At 40.2% G+C, this 14,049-nt stretch overlaps 2 protein-coding genes across 2 annotated transcripts in view; one reads left to right on the forward strand and one right to left on the reverse strand.

Annotated features, from left to right (window-relative positions):
- Nucleotides 1-3,576, forward strand: part of tp53bp1 (tumor protein p53 binding protein, 1) — a 153,082-nt gene extending 149,506 nt beyond the window's left edge. The window contains exons 31-32 of the mRNA XM_059345911.1: nucleotides 428-564; nucleotides 3,249-3,576. Coding sequence (XP_059201894.1) covers nucleotides 428-564; nucleotides 3,249-3,442 — 331 coding nt within the window. The 3' untranslated portion in view covers nucleotides 3,443-3,576. The remainder of the gene's footprint in view (nucleotides 1-427; nucleotides 565-3,248) is intronic.
- A 1,451-nt stretch (nucleotides 3,577-5,027) lies between these two features.
- tubgcp4 (tubulin gamma complex component 4) lies at nucleotides 5,028-13,689 on the reverse strand. The gene is made up of 18 exons (XM_059345925.1): nucleotides 13,542-13,689; nucleotides 12,223-12,351; nucleotides 11,897-12,019; nucleotides 11,756-11,809; nucleotides 11,588-11,644; nucleotides 10,666-10,745; nucleotides 10,145-10,346; nucleotides 9,895-10,060; nucleotides 9,086-9,210; nucleotides 8,954-9,004; nucleotides 8,773-8,878; nucleotides 8,423-8,530; nucleotides 7,466-7,610; nucleotides 7,177-7,354; nucleotides 6,313-6,447; nucleotides 5,693-5,809; nucleotides 5,468-5,607; nucleotides 5,028-5,112 (listed from the first exon to the last, which is right to left on the reverse strand). The coding sequence occupies exons 1-18, from the start codon at nucleotides 13,617-13,619 to the stop codon at nucleotides 5,106-5,108; spliced, it is 2,001 nt and encodes a 666-aa protein (XP_059201908.1). The 5' UTR covers nucleotides 13,620-13,689; the 3' UTR covers nucleotides 5,028-5,105.
- Nucleotides 13,690-14,049: the final 360 nt, after the last annotated feature.

Below are 14,049 nucleotides of genomic sequence, written 5' to 3' on the forward strand. Positions count from 1 at the left end.
GTTCATACAGTATGTATAGTAGTACGGTATGTGTACAGTACGTGTAGTAGGTACTGTATGTGCATGGTTGTACATATAGTACAGTATTTAAGTGTTTGTATAGTAGTATCTGCAGTACATTGTGTACAGAAGTATGTGGTGCATACAGTATGTGTACAGTGTGTGTAGTGCGATGTGTAGTATGGTGTTTAGTACGGTATGTGTACAGTACGTGTAGAACAGCAGTATGTGTAGTGTGTACAGTATGTTTGGTAGGTACAGTACATGTACTGTAGTTAAGTGTTTGTACAGTATGTGTCCCATCCTTCACTGCCCCATTTCTCCGCAGCAGGTGACGTTCACTCTGTGTTCGTGTTCGTGTGGCAGCAGCCTAAGGTGGCGTTGAGCTGCTCGGCTTGTAACATACTGTGTTTTTCTCTCCTGTCAGGCATCCACGCTGCACCCCGTTCAAGTCTCTGCGGGTCCTCCTTGTGTTTGAGAAGCCGGTGGAGCTCTGGGCGCAGCTGATCACGATGGGCGGAGGTTCTTCAGTCCGACAGTTCCAGGCAGACAAAGATGGCTCAGGTACAGGGTGCATGCCAAAGCTCTTAATGTTCGCCTACTCTATCCTCTATCCTTGCTTGAACCGGAAGTTCTTTCGCGGGCGCCATCTTTAAGACCGTCCCAAAGCTCTTATTTGTGATTAGAGGATAGAGGAGGCATATCGGAGGAGGCACAAGCGAGGATACACGAGAGAATCCTATGCGGAAGTCTTTTAGCGGTGGCCCCGCCCCCTGACTCGTTGAATAGACGCAGCAGCTGATCGGACTGATGTTATACATCAACATCGCTGTAGTTTGATATCGGAGTGAAGACAGATCACAGATTAAACTAAAGTGTGTCACCACAAGTTTTATATTTTATTTATATGATTCACCATGTAATTAAAATCTGTTTTATTGTGACTCTGAACAACAAAAACACCACAAACATATTTCTACATTTATAATAAATTAAGAGAAAGATCGCTCTAGAAGTTTTTTTTCCTTTTTCCTTTTTTTCCTTTTCGTGATCTGTTTTTTCCACCGTACAGATTTATTATGGATATAATATATATATATATTAAAGTTAAAAAAACAAAACAGTAGAGAGTATGAGAGTCTGTCCGTCAGCAAGAAACACTTTTACATTGTTTGTCATTTTCATCAGTCCCACGCGAGGCTGATCATTACTGAGTGACATAATTTACATTTTACATTCATCATCTAACCTAATAAAATATTGGCCGCTGTTCAGCGGACACAATCATGTTCTGGGATATTAAATAATTAATGTATCACCAGGATCGTCTACTACGACGGCGTATTAGAGCCATATATGAAAAAAATAAATAGGAACCCAGGGGAGAGGGACCCAGCCACCATGGCATGATTAAAAACACATAACATGAGGTGATGTTACGACATCACCACATTTCATTCCTTTCTACCTGCGGGATGTCTCTTCTTCTCCATCACTCGCTCTGTTTAAGGTGTTTTATCAGAGTGATCCGACTGACGCTCCTCCTCCTCGCGTTCACACGGAGCGCTCTCTTTCAGACCTCCTCTGCTTCTTGTTGACAGTTACAGTGTAACGTTTAAACGTCTAAACTTATTTCACAGCAGCAGGTTTATTGTTCCCAGCCTTCATTCCTCACGGACATTCTCATGTGATGCGTCTTTACGCGTGCCATGAAGCGTGTGCCTTTTGAAGTGTGTGTGTGTGTGTGTGTCTGTCTGTCTGTCTGTCTGTCTGTCTGTCTGTCTGTCTGTCTGTCTGTGTGTGTGTGTGTGTGTGTGTGTGTGTGTGTGTGTGTGTGTGTGTGTGTGTGTGTGTGTGTCTGTGTGTGTGTCTGTGTGTGTCTGTGTGTGTCTGTGTGTGTGTCTGGCACCGGACGGACCCAGTGAGGCATGGACCAGTATTATCCCCCTCCCCTGGGTCGGTTTTTTTTTCATACTTGGCCCTAATAGTCGTCCTAATATATACAGAAGCAAATAATAATTAATAAATAATATGAAGGCATTCCCGTGCCCCTGAGCTGGACACAGTTCACAGTATAAATACACAATGGAGGTTGTTATTCATGTGCAGGTGTTTGTTAAACAGAGAAAACACTTATTATTATTATTATTAGTGCATGTCTCCAGCTGTTAAAGCGACTGACAGCTGATCCAGCTGTGATCTGCTGCCGCCGTCATTAGAAACGGACGTTGCTTCACGTGACGCTCCGGAGGGAAGGACGTCTCATGTCTCTTAAATCGTTTCCCCTCTCCTCGCTTCCCTCACTTGCGTCTCTCCATGCATCCCCGGTGGGCGGGACTAAGTAGCAAGTGAACGGCGCAAGTGAGGGATGCAGGGATGCGAAATAGATGACATGAGAAGCAGCCACAGACTCCACAACGTGACGTCCAAATATTAACCCTCAGGGCAGGTTGAGCACATTACACAATTTTCATTCTTCATTTGTTAATAGTTTTTGCTGTGTTCATGCATTTGGCATGAATTTTGGCAAGATTGTGTATTTGTAATCGATCTCATTTCCAGCTCAGCTCCTGCAGTAAGGCTAAAATACACTGTGTACAATCAATAGTTACACTATTAAGGTTGAGCCATTGAAACCCATTCAAAATTCAATTTTTTATCTCACTTACGTTAAAGCATAATACATGCATTTTATTAACTCTTGGTGTCAATCTGGGCTTTGGCCTTGGAATTTATCATTTTCACTACTTTCCACCAGATTGCATAATTTGACCATATTCAGTATGTAGCGAAAAAAAATGTGATTTATACACACAATCCATACACACAAGCATGAACAGCTTTAAATAAATCTAAACATGGATCATCTTGAATCACATCAAAGATGCAGCCATGTAGAGAGACATGACAAACTCGTAACAAAAAAAAAAGATTTACACAGCTGTGATTGCAGCCAGGTCCATAAAAATGGTGGCATCATGACACAAACCTGGCATATAAAGGGTTAAAATATTCAAATATCAATTAGTGTTTGATATCAATTATTAGGTCAGATGAAGGGGAAAAATCTGAACAATGAAAGTAGAATTTAATAATGTATAATATTTTTTTTATGGCTTGCATTTTAGGAGTGCATTTTATGCGCCAAGCAGTACAAGTGTGCATGACATTTGAACCGGCCCTGAGGTTTAAGAATCATATACACTGGAACTTTGTTATCAACCGTTAGTTCTTCTCTCTGTCTGCAGACATTCCTGCTGGCAAGTATGACGTGGTGGTGACAGACCATGCCTGTCCGCCATTGGTAGAGAAGAACGTGACATCACAGGAAGTCCCGCTGGTGTCTCCGGAGTGGCTCATCCACAGTGTGATCCGCGGGGAGCGTCTGGGTTTCCACAGCAAGCCTCAGTACCGCCACGACTACTCCTCGTCCTCCTCATAATCGACTCCGCGTGTTCGAAATGCCTTCGACCATGTTAAATGTTCCGCGTTAGTTCTGTTGCATGCTCTGCTGTATATACCTTTATCCTGTCTGTTTTTATGGGATAATAAATTGTGACCCTTGTTTCATTTTAATGGATTTCAGTTTTATTTCATACACGCAACAAGGTTTTCTATATTTACAGTTTATACAATAATGACAAAGAGCTGCAGGGCCAGCTCACCCAAACCACAACAAACATTTTCTACTCAATTATACACTCTTGGAAAAAATTATAAGAACATTGTTTTCTTCAATTTCTTGTTCCTTGTAATGCCTGGTAGAACTAAAGGTACATTTGTTTGGACAAAAATAGCTGATAACAGTTTAATTTAAGAGCTGATATCTAGACATTTTCCATGGTTTTCTTGATAACCAAAATCATTATCAAGAAAACCGTGGAAAATGTCTTAGATATCAGCTCTTAAATTAAACTCTTATCAGCTATTTATATTTAGTTATAGCAGGCATTAAAATAAAGATATTAGAGAAAACAATGGTGGCCTAATCATTTTTTCCATGACTGTTGATCGTATCGAGATTCGTCGGAACATTCACAGCATTGAAATTATAATTTTATGCAGGAACTTTAGATAGGTTTCTGTCATGCCAGGGTTTAATTTAATTCCAATATAAAGCAGGTTTAATGAAGTTTGAAATACAGTAAAGTTATCACAGGAAGATTTTGCGATCTGGAGAAAATCACATATCCATATTTTTAAGCAAATTCAGGCGCTTTCACAAATATATATGCAATGAGATTTTTGATGAGTAATCATGACTGTGATGTGGATATAATGACTTTGTGGATAAAGGTACAGTCATGGAAAAAATGATTAGACCACCCTTGTTTTCTTTAGTTACTTGTTCCTTTTAATGCCTAGTACAACTAAAGGTTCATTATTTTGGACAACTATAATGATAACAAAAATAGCTCATAAGAGTTTAATTTAAGAGCTGATATCTAGACATTTTCCATGGTTTACTTGATAACCAAAATAACAGGGAAACATATTTTTGTAAAGCAAAACAATGGTTTAAACCAGCTTTGCACAAATGGTGTTAACACAGTTTGGCTAAAAATTTTTTTTCATTTTTAGATTGTTTTGAAGATGTTTATCGCCTCGGCCTAATAAGAAGGTACAGCCAGGAGACTCTTGGCTTTGCATAAAGATTTCTATTCTGGCTCTCTCTGTCGTAAGGTGCTTATGCTCAGCGAACTGTCTTATGAAGGCCACGGTAAATAAAAGTTGCTTCATAAGTAACAGTGGTACCAATGGTTTAGTCTTGAATTTTCTAAAATGTTGAACTGTCCTTTGATTGAATGGTATTAATAGGGTTTTTTTCCCAGTGCTGTGAACGCCACAAACAAAGCCTCGTTCATCTCTGAGATCTGTGTCTCTGTTGTATCCAGGTGGTAGCAGAAAGTTCAGTCTGGACACCTCAACAGGCCAGTGAGGTAAATATAATTGTATAATTTGGGTGAGCTAACCCTTTAGATCATTAGAACAGGCATTTCATGCTAACAGAATGTTGTTCAATGCAAAAACAAAGGACAACACTGACGGAGTTTCTTCTGTTCACTGTGTGTTTAGTATCCAAATCTTAATCCTTTGTGCTCTTCTTAAACACTGAAAAGACAGAAATGTGAATTTTTTTTTATTAATTCTAATGAATGATTGTTGAAATAACACATATAGATCCATTACACACAGAATACATTAGAACATGAAATGTTTCATTATAATGATTATGGCTTACATTTAATGAAGACCTAAAATTCAGTGTCTCAAAAATATGAATATTACAAAAGACCAATTTTAAAAAGTATGTTTAATATAGAAATGTTGGCCTCTGAAAAGAATGTCCATCTATATGACTCAATACTTGGTTGGGGCTATTTGACTTGAACTACTGGAAATGGACTTCTCCATCATATTCTAATGTATTGAGATGAACCTGTAGGTGCTTGTATCTGAGTCCTACCTGCCCAGAGTGCCTCCAGCCTGCGTGTAGTATTTGTTGTAGTCCAGTCGCAGTAACAGCTGAGCCAGATCAGAGTTTATCTGATGGTTCCTCACACTGGAAAGGATCTTAAACAGCAAGAAGGACTGTCGTCTGAAGCCCTGAAATAAGAACATGTCAGGGTTAAAAAAATAAATATCTTTACATCTTCCAACATTAGATAAATGTGGAGATAAGCCACTGTACTTTGACCAGGATATCGAGCTGAGCCGTCCCTCTCTCGTCCAGCGACGCCACACTCTGATTGACTAGCGAGCAGAATGTTTGACACAACTCTAGGATCTCGTTCAGACAGTGAAATACCTAAACACACAAGCATTTATTTATTTACTCTATTTAAACCGTGTCTGTCTGAGAAATGCATGAACTTGTGCAGCCAATTCAACAACAAGAAACTTTCATTTTGTGTTGATTTTGGCCCCCCTGTTGACAGAAGTGGTAATGTTCTCATAAGCACCATCACCTTTTATCTTTAAGAATAAATAAAACCCTGATTACAAAAAAGATGGGGCAATGTGTAAAATGCTAATAAAAACAAAATGAGTGTATATATTTATAAAAAGTTCCCCAGTTTGAGCATTAGATATTTTGTCTTCATACTGTATTCAATTGAATGTAAGTTTTAAAGAATTCTGGTTTTATTACATTTCTCAGTGTCCCATCTTTTTTGGAAGCTGGTTTATTACAGAAATAACCAATCTTCTCACTGATCGAATTGTTGCTTATGTGGGTCATAAAGAGGCATCAGTATTCAATTGAGACAATCTGCTTTGAGTTCTAACATATTTTAACTCAGTGATTTTTACCGGCTTCAGGAGGATGAAGGACTGGGCGAGGAGGTTGCTGAGGAAGTGGTCGTGGGCCAGTCGGATGCTCTCAAAGTCTCTGGTGGAGTTGATCTGCTGGAGCAGCTGAGAGAACTGAGACTCCAGCACGTCTACCTAAAGACACACAAGTAAACAAGTTGCAAAATTGCCTCAGCTAAGGCAATAATACAGTGCTCCAATCTTACAAATTCACATTCTAACGGTTTCACCTTAAGTACCTGCAAGATAAACACAATTTCACTGCACAATCTATTTGTTTGCATGTGTGAAATGTGCATAGAAACACATGAGGCGTGTTTCTACTGAGTACTTTTTGGAAATCGTGTTTTGGCTCCGCCAACTAGCTAGTTCCCCTCGGCCTCTGTTCCCATACAGGTACTTTTGTAGCGGCTAACCAACGGAGTCCAAATGTGACAACAGACCGACAGGGCAAGCAGTGTTGCAAACTTAGCGACTTTGTCTCTATATTTAGCAACTATTCAGACCCGTTTAGCGACTCTTTCAAAAAATCGACTAGCAACAAAGCTAGTTGCTTTTTCTGGTGTTATTGGAGACTTCTGGAGACTCGTTCCTACTCTTCTTAACTAGCAGCAACGTCCCAAAGCAATCACAAGCGGCCCAGCCCTCCTGCAGCGGTCTCTCACAGCTGCAGTCAGAGCAGGAGATGTTAACCCCTCAGCGTCCAGTCTGCAAATGAATCACGCATGAGTGTAATTGCCGCTCAGTAGTGATCTTGGGCAGATCCTCTTTCCCATCCACACCCATAGCGGCTCACTAGACAGAAAAGTACCTAATGGAAACGCGCCCATCATCCTGAACACATCTCGTTCACTGCATCATTACCTGTAAGTAGTACTGCAGGTTGTCGATGAGGAAGGCCATGTGGTTGCGTAGCCTCCACTTCACGGCGTCCGTCTGGCTGGACTTGAGGTGTTTCCTCTGCATCTGTAGAGCCCAGCAGTGCTGCAGCTGAGACTGCACTCTCCGCACACTCAGCAGGTACCTGAACACAACATTGTACCTGACCATAGAGGAGGAGGAGGAGGAACAAACATGAAGAGAGGATGCTCATTAAACAGATTAATAAACAGACATTTTAATGAATGCAGCAGGGAGAAAACTGAGTACACACTTCTCTAGGATAGCTGGAGTGAAGAGGATGTGCAGCGGCCACTGGACCTTGTAGGTGAGACCGAGAGCCGCCCAGCCTGTGGGAGGGACCTCACGCGGGGAGGTGTCCTGTGGAGGAGTGGCTCCATCTCTCGGGCCCGTTGCCTCTGAAAAAAAATCATACACGATAATCATTAGCCTCATTAAATGAGAGGAAATCAGGATGGACTTCAAGCCTCACACAAGTCTGATATTGATCTCTCTCAGCCGTCTGAAGGCTTTGGTTTGATTCCATAATAACTGGAGATTGATCTGAATCTTCTGTTTTATTACAAACTGATCTCATTGGAGCACATAAGCTCTAACTCGGGCTGAAAATAATGCTTATTATTATTATTGATTAACCTTTTTTGGGCTTATGCTTTCAATTTTGGGCTACAACATATATTAAAAAGAAAAAGTATGGGGTAACTATATGCAGTAATCTCATGTAGGTTTCAAAAGGTTATTAAGACAAGTATTTTTTGCTTGTTTAATCCATTAAATGCCCATCTCACAATTTCTCTGAGATGACATCGTCACATTGCTTTTTGTCTAACCAACAGTTTAAAACTGACAAAAAATATTTGAATTTACAATAAAATAAACCTGAGAGAATCCTTGAATTTGAGAAGCCAAAAATAGAGAACACTCTTCATCTTTACTTCTCTCCATTAACTAGTAATTGTTTTAACATTAATGAGGAGATTTTCAATTAGTTTAGTAAAAGCTGTAGATGAGGCAGCTCTCTTCATTTTGTAACTGACTTTGAAACCACTGGATGGCGCTAAACACTAAAAGAAAGGAAAGCATCATTTTGTATTCTAAAGAGGTTTCTAGTTTTGTTTCTGTTGACATAACATTATCCAGCTTGTTTTAACCTTTTAGTCTCCAAAATGAGTATTATATCCTGTACAGTAAGCACTGGTCAGCAGCTCACCTTTGTTGTCTTTGCCCTGGTAGTCGACCGTGAGGTGCAGCAGAGGCAGCAGGTTGTCGTCGTCCAGCAGCACCTTATGAGCCGCCTGCTGAAAGGCCACATTTACATCTGCAGAACAGAAAACACATGACGTCAAAATGTATGGATCTACTGCCATTATGCTCCAATAACTGTATGCATTTTAATATTTTATCCATAAACATCAGTGGGCTGTTGCACCCTGTGGTGGTTGTTATAGGTGGAAATGTCAAAGCAGCAACAACTTTACAAGCACTCGAGTGCAATTTAACTACTGCACAATAAAGATCTACTCCACAGATCCTAAGTTAGGTCTGCAAACATTTTTTTACCATGTTCAGTGACGGCTGTCGGAGGAGTCTTCAGCATGTGCTGCGCAAGGTCAATAAAAACCTGGTAGAGCTCGCCTCGACCCAGCAGGTAGAAGTCCTTAATAATCTGCAAGAAAGTACAAACGTCAACACTGTTTGTTTTGCACAGCCTTATGATCCAGATTACGTGATTATTACAAACCTTGAGCTGTTCCAGCAGATCCGACTCCTCCACCATCAACGTCCAGAGATGCTGTAAACAGTCTGACTGTCAGCATTTAATTTTGTCACATTATGGAGTTGAAAATGTCTAATAAAGCAGCAGTGAGCTCACCTCTGCCACTGTGCTCCTGATGCGATCGATCAAATTTTCAAAATCCACCAGGCTGAAGAGAGGCTGCTGTTTGAGTCTGTGCAGCTCTGCAGCAAACATGTCCTCCTGGTGCTTCAGGATGGAGCCTGAAATAACAACCAGCTGTATTTGTTTTGTCATACAAAGACAAAACATTTCAGTTTACATCCATGCATTTGTATCCACTAGATTGGATTATTGTAATGCCCTCCTTGTTGGAGTGTCTCAGTCTTCCATATTCAACTCCAATTAGTCCAAAATGCGGCTGCTCGATTACTAACTGGAGCACATAGAGCACATTTCTCTCTTAAAGTCCCTACACTTGATCCCTGTAACGTTTAGGATTCATTTTAAGATTTTATTATTCACTTTTAAGTCTCTTACTGGGTTGGCCCCCTCTTACCTGTCTAGTCTTCTGCACCCCTGTGTTTCCTGCAAACAGATCGCTCCTGACTGTCCTGAAAACCAGACTAAAGCAGAGGGGTGACAGAGCCTTCGCTGTTGTAACCCCCAAACTCTGGAATGAGCTCCCCTACAGATCAGACTGGCCCCTACACTGCCTGTTTTTAAATCTCTTTTAAAAACCCACCTGTTCTCCCTGGCCTTCTCACTCTCTGTCTGTTAGAGGGTTGCTTTGTGGTCTGAATTCTTGTCTTTAAATCTCTGTTAAATGTCTGTATTCTGTATTTTGTAATTCATTGCTTATTGTTGTGCAGCGTTTTGGTCAACGCTGTTGTTTTTTAATGCGCTTTGTAAATACATTTGTATTGTATTGTATGACGAGAGAGTACCTGCTCTTGATGGGCTGTGGTTGTGGTTCTCAAACATCTGGACGGACTCTCCAACAAAGAGAATCTTCTCAGCCACTCTGATGGGAATGTAAGACGGCAGCATCTCTGTCCGCAGAGAGAACTGCTGCAGAGACGGAGCCAGCATGTTCTCCTCCTCGATCAGCCTCTGCACCACGACACAGCAGCACATAATCAAGACTGTTATAAAACGCATACTCATCTCCTGGCTTGTGTCTCTGATTGCTCTCACCAGGTCCTGAAGTTCTCTGAGCTGTTTCCCACTCAGTCCCCCCAGGCCCAGGTCCTCCTCCTCCTCCTCCTGGTTGGCAGCAGCTCCTCCTGCACTGGGACCCTGCTTCACGAAGAACTCCTCGCTTTGGTCCAGCAGCAGCCCGTGCAGCATCCAAGCTGCCAGCTGCTTGTACATCACGCCATGGCACACAGCAAGAATCCTGCAGAATGTGGAAAAAATAAAAGAGTTATAGTGCAAGACAATGCACATTCAGCTCTGTCTCAAAAGGATGCTCTGGCATCCATTTGAGACATTTCTGGCTGAGACTGTAGGATTATTACAAAAGTTAAAGCCTCCAAATCAAATGGAAAACTAAAAATGACAAAAAATCATTTCAAATAGTTCAACCAAACATCACTTCTAGTGCCTAATAACGAGACACGAAGTAACCCTGTTTCAATAGAAGATTTAGCAATACGCCTGTACGGATTATTTAGCTTACCCCAAAAATTTAAAAGTTCTTTCCCAAAGGAACTTACTTTTCCAGGGCCATGCGTACAGGAGGGAGTCCCCCACAGCTGTGCTTGTACACCGTCTCCAGAATCTGGCAGCCGTGGATCTACAGCAGCGCATGAGACAAAGAGTAGACAGCTGTCAGTCCTGTAGATTAACAGCTCTAGTCTTCTGGAAATGTTCTCCAAATATCTCCCACAGTGCTTCCTCAGATTTTGTCCCATGCTTCATTTATTTAGTCTGAATAAATTGTACTGAGTGATAAGCTCAGCTGCACCCTAAAACAAAGGTTACATTTCTAAACTGCTGTTGTTGTTCATTGACTACCTTCAGGCGAATAAAGTCAAAAAGACTTGACAAGATCACATCATTAATTAAGCATCAGCAGCTGACACATCACTGCTGCGTCCAACCCAGTTTTTGACAAATTATTTTGGTCTCTTGACCCAAATGTCTGTTGTTATGTTTCTATCAGCCGATATTGGTATATTTGGGGTGTTTGTATACAATCACAACATCTTTGCTCAAGCCACTCATGTGCAACACAGGCAGAATGTGTGCCGCCCTACTCTTACAGTCATGGAAAAAATGATTTTCTATCTTGTACATTTAATGCCTGGTACAAATAAAAAGTAAATTTGTTTGGACGAATACAATGATAACAAAAATAGCTCATGAGAGTTTAATTTAAGAGCTGATATCTAGACATTTTCCATGGTTTTGTTGCTCATGATTTTGATTATCAAGAAAATCATGTAAAATGTCTAGATATCAGCTCTTAAATTAAACTCTTATGAGCTATTTTTGTTATCATTATATTTGTCCAAACAAATGTACCTTCAGTTGTACCAGGCATTAAAATAAACAAGAAATTGAAGGAAACAATGGTCTAATATTTTTTTCCATGACTGTATATTCACTGGTGAAATGCGTCCATAAATACTTTACCTTCTGTGACTTTATTGATTCTACCACCACCATCACAGACGGAAACAGCAACTGGAACTTAAAGAAAAAGTGCAATGTTAAATGCAAAAAGACCTTCAACTATTAGTGTTTGATATGTTTTTAACAGAAATAAATCTTAATACAATAAGGATTGTATATTACATTTACCTGATCGAGCTTGTAATTCACATGAGATATTGTCAGATGTGGATCTCCAAGGAACTGAAACACACACACACACACGCAAGTTAAATGGGCATCATGCCACATGCTTCAACATTTATTCTTGTTGGTTGAATCATCATTTACCTCTTGTTCGAGGTCCAGCAGCGCCTGTCTGTACGGCTGCAGGATTGAGTCCAGCCCTGTGCAGAAAGCCCGCAAGTAAATTCCATGAAGCCCCGTCTGGTTGGGCTGGTTCGTGTGATGTTCCTGAAGGAAGGGAATGTTTAGAAAAGGGAGAAACATTTAGAAAAATCCTGTCGTAGATAGACAAGCCTCAGGTACTCCTAAACAAACTGAACATCTGTATACCTCCCTGAAACAATTCTCCAAATGCAGCCAAGTATCAACAATTTTAACATTTACAGGCTAAATATCTAAAATGTTATATAGCATCGAGGGACCTCACTCACTTGCTGATGCACATGGCCGGTGTGTTGTTCTATGAACTCTGTGAAGCGAATGTAATCTGAGCCCAGTTTAGAGAGCCGGTTGAGGACGCTGGTCTCACTGGGGTGAAGGAATGGCAGGTCCTGGGACACCTGAGGGTGGAAAAAAGTGGATCATGTCCAGAAAAAAACATCTATTATTTCCACAAGCTTTTGGCTAGATTCAAAGTGTAGTCTATCTAGTCTTTTTAAATGTTATCTTTTTGAAACTTATATTTTTATTATCACCTTTACAGTTATTGGTATCTAAATGGTTTATTTATCATTTAAAAGTATACTATTTTCTATTATGGGAAATGGAGTGCACTTATATAGCACTTTATCCAAAGCGCTTAACACAACAGACTACGCTTATTCACACACACACATTCATACTGGTGGCCGAGGCTACCAGGGCACACTGGTGCCACCTGCCACCATCAGGAATTCATTCACACATCGATGAACGCAGCATCAGGAGAAATTTGGGGTTCAGTATCTTGCTCAAAGATACTTTGACATGTAGGCTGCCATGGTCAGGGATCAAACCACCAACCTTCCAATCGGTGGGCAACCGCTATACCAACTGAGCCACCGTTTGAGAACATATTTGGAGAAAGTAAGTTTGTAGAAAAATGAAATATGTTTTTTATCCTGTATGATCCTATGGTATATCTATCTATATGGTTTTATTTGTGAAGGACATTTAGTCTGTGACTGTATGAAATGTGCTTTAAATAACTTGACTACACACATACATTGTGTGTGTATGTATGTGTATATATATATATATATATATATATACACACACACACACACACACATTATAGACGTATGTAATATATATATATATTTATTATAAATATGTACTATATTTGACACTTTTAGAACTATATAAATAGCTAACATATACCTATATAAAAAGCCATTTGTAACGACTTTAAGGCTCTAACTTTAAATGTTTCTTAATTTCATACATCCCTGGTTATTAGGACTAGGAAAATAAGCAATACATCGATCTACATTGAAAGAAAAATACTTTAAGAGGCAGGTAAATAGAGAAGAGTGCAATTATCGGTGTGGGACTGTTTAGGCTAATGTTTTTATATTGTTTAAATAACATTTATACGAAACCAGTCGCTAACTTATGCTTGCACGAACCTTGAACAATAGGGCCAGTAAAAACAATAATAGTATGTTGGTATTTTAAGACTCCTGTAAAAGTGAAGATGCTATAAAAACGTATAACAGCTAACTAGCTTGTCAATGTTACACAGAGACGGGTTTTTTTTTTTCCGCGTTACCTGCAAACCTGTCCGTTTGTTCCATGTGAAAATGGTCCCCGGGTATCCACTCAACGCCAGCAGCAGCTCGTGGATCATATTAATTCACCTTTAGTTGATTAAAGTTGTAAATGCAGGTGTGAGCATCTCATTCAACCACCAAACCGCCCCTGCCGCCCATCCGAGCTGAGCTGTCGCGGGTTGTATACGTCACGGCGCAAAGCATCACGGGATATGAAGTGTATGTTAGCCTGGCTTGGGCTCTTCTATATAAGCACAACTTCTCTCCACAGAGATGTTCCATATGGAGTAACTGCAACATTGTATATAAGAACAAGACTTTATTTTATGATAGATGGTTTGATAGTGGTATTATTTTGGTCAGTCAGCTCTTTAATAAAGAAGGACTTTTATACAGTTATGCAGAATTTCTTGCAAAGTATAAAATCCCTGTAAGCCCAAAATAATTCTCTATTGTATTTGATGCTTTTCCTTCTGGCCTTAACATGTTATTCAGATTGAACGATGA

Source organism: Centropristis striata, chromosome 2, assembly GCF_030273125.1.
Source record: "Centropristis striata isolate RG_2023a ecotype Rhode Island chromosome 2, C.striata_1.0, whole genome shotgun sequence".
NCBI classification, from domain to species: domain Eukaryota; kingdom Metazoa; phylum Chordata; class Actinopteri; order Perciformes; family Serranidae; genus Centropristis; species Centropristis striata.